The 1,909-nt window shown below is 43.6% G+C and overlaps 1 protein-coding gene across 1 annotated transcript in view; it reads left to right on the top strand.

Annotated features, from left to right (window-relative positions):
- LOC101857439 (ATP-dependent RNA helicase cgh-1) overlaps positions 1–1,909 on the top strand; it is a gene marked incomplete in the record, with an annotated part of 21,307 nt that overhangs the window by 13,009 nt on the left and 6,389 nt on the right. Inside the window, 2 exon segments of the mRNA XM_013087923.2 lie at positions 891–1,019; positions 1,680–1,711. Of these exon segments, the coding sequence (XP_012943377.1) occupies positions 891–1,019; positions 1,680–1,711 (161 nt within the window).

A 1,909-nucleotide genomic window follows, 5' to 3' on the forward strand; every position in this document is an offset into this window, starting at 1 on the left:
ACTAAAACTAATGGTGTTTAGAGAATATATCTCTATATAGAGAATATATGGTGGGTGGTTGGCAGGTGCTCTGGTGTGGTTTGCTGCTTCTTCTTTCCTATAAAAAATCTATCGTCCTTATCTCCCCTTCTTCTTTTTTATGTTTGTTACTCTCTTGTAACACCTCTAATCTTCTGGCGCTCATATGACCTTATGCAGTTGCGAGCACCGTAAAACCTCTACTAATACTAATAGAGAATATATCGCAGGTGGGAACAGTACTAAGGCTAGTTATCATGTGTGCCTTGTGCCCCATTTATGATGAAAATCTTTCTAACCAGTTCTGCTGCTGAAGTTTGTGAATGAGGAATTTTTCTGAAAGAAATGGGCACCTGTCCTTTGTGAAGAGAGGAGTAAAAACTGAGATTTGTATCGATTTGACTTCTCTTGGGGCTGTGGGCTTTCCTTTGCCTCTCTTGGCTCTTATGTTGTGATTGAACTCATTTCTTTCCTTCTCCCTGGGTTTTTTGTGGGGGGGGGGGGGGGGTTATTACTCTTCGGTATCTCTTTTTATCTTCAAACTGACGTCTCTATTGTAGTGGTTAGGCGCTTTGCTGTTACTTGCTAGAGATACAAAGTGGGTGGTTTGTGGGTGCTCTGGTGTGGTTTGCTTCTTCTTTCCTGTCAGACATCTATCGTCCTTATCTCTCCACCTTCTTTTTTGTGTTTGTTACTATCTTGTAACTCCTCTAATCCTCTGGCGCTCATATGACCTTATGCAGTTTTGAGCGCCGTAAAATCTCTACTCCAACGAACTGACCTTATTGTGTTGCAAGTGCGGTAATACTGTACTAAAACTAAAAAACGATGGCTATACTGATCCTGTGCTGTACTGTTGTTGTGGTCTGCAGAAAAAGCACCTGAAGAACCCGTACGAGATCAACCTGATGGAGGAGCTGACCTTGAAGGGGGTCACCCAGTACTACGCCTTCGTGCAGGAGAAGCAGAAGGTGCACTGTCTCAACACACTCTTCTCCAAGGTGAGTCGCGAGTCGTGCTGCACGCTGTATTGTGAAGGTATATATCGATTCATTATTCCCAGGTTTGCCTTCTATCAATTGTGGGATGACAAATTAATTGAATTTTATTAGCAATGGAAGGGGAACCTGATTTTAAACATTGCCAGCAATGGAAAGATATGTAAAGTGAAAAAATCAAACAAGACAAAATGTTGGTGAGCGAAGAAATATTGTGGGCTGTAGGCAATCTGTTCAAACAGACTCCCAAATTCCATTTATTTTCAACCCTCTAAAAGCACATTTCAATTTCACTACCTGAACCCCCACTGGGGAGCTGTTCCTGGACCCTGAACCCCCACCGGGGAGCTGTTCCTGGGCCCTGAACCCGACCGGGGAGCTGTTCCTGGACCCTGAACCCCCACCGGGGAGCTGCTCCTGGACCCTGCTACCCCCAGCAGAATTTTCCTTACTTTTCAGCTAGAGCTGGTGGAAGCTAGAGAGCTGAGCAGGGGATGTCAAATTCCCTGTAAGGACTTCTTTGTTGACATCCACCCCTTGGCGCTCATATGACCCTATGCAGTTGCCAACGCCGTAAAACCTCTACTAAAACTAAAAAACTAAAAGCGCCGTAAAACCTCTACTAAAACTAAACTAGAGTAACCAAAGGTAACTTGTCCCCAGCTACAAATCAACCAGTCGATCATCTTCTGCAATTTGTATGACCTGTTTATGTTTCAAGTGCCACAAAACTCGTACTGTATATAAAGGTAACTTGTCCCCAGCTACAAATCAACCAGTCGATCATCTTCTGCAATTTGTATGACCTGTTTATGTTTCAAGTGCCACAAAACTCGTACTGTATATAAAGGTAACTTGTCCCCAGCTACAAATCAACCAGTCGATCATCTTCT

This window comes from Aplysia californica, unplaced genomic scaffold (assembly GCF_000002075.1).
Source record: "Aplysia californica isolate F4 #8 unplaced genomic scaffold, AplCal3.0 scaffold00658, whole genome shotgun sequence".
NCBI lineage: Eukaryota > Metazoa > Mollusca > Gastropoda > Aplysiida > Aplysiidae > Aplysia > Aplysia californica.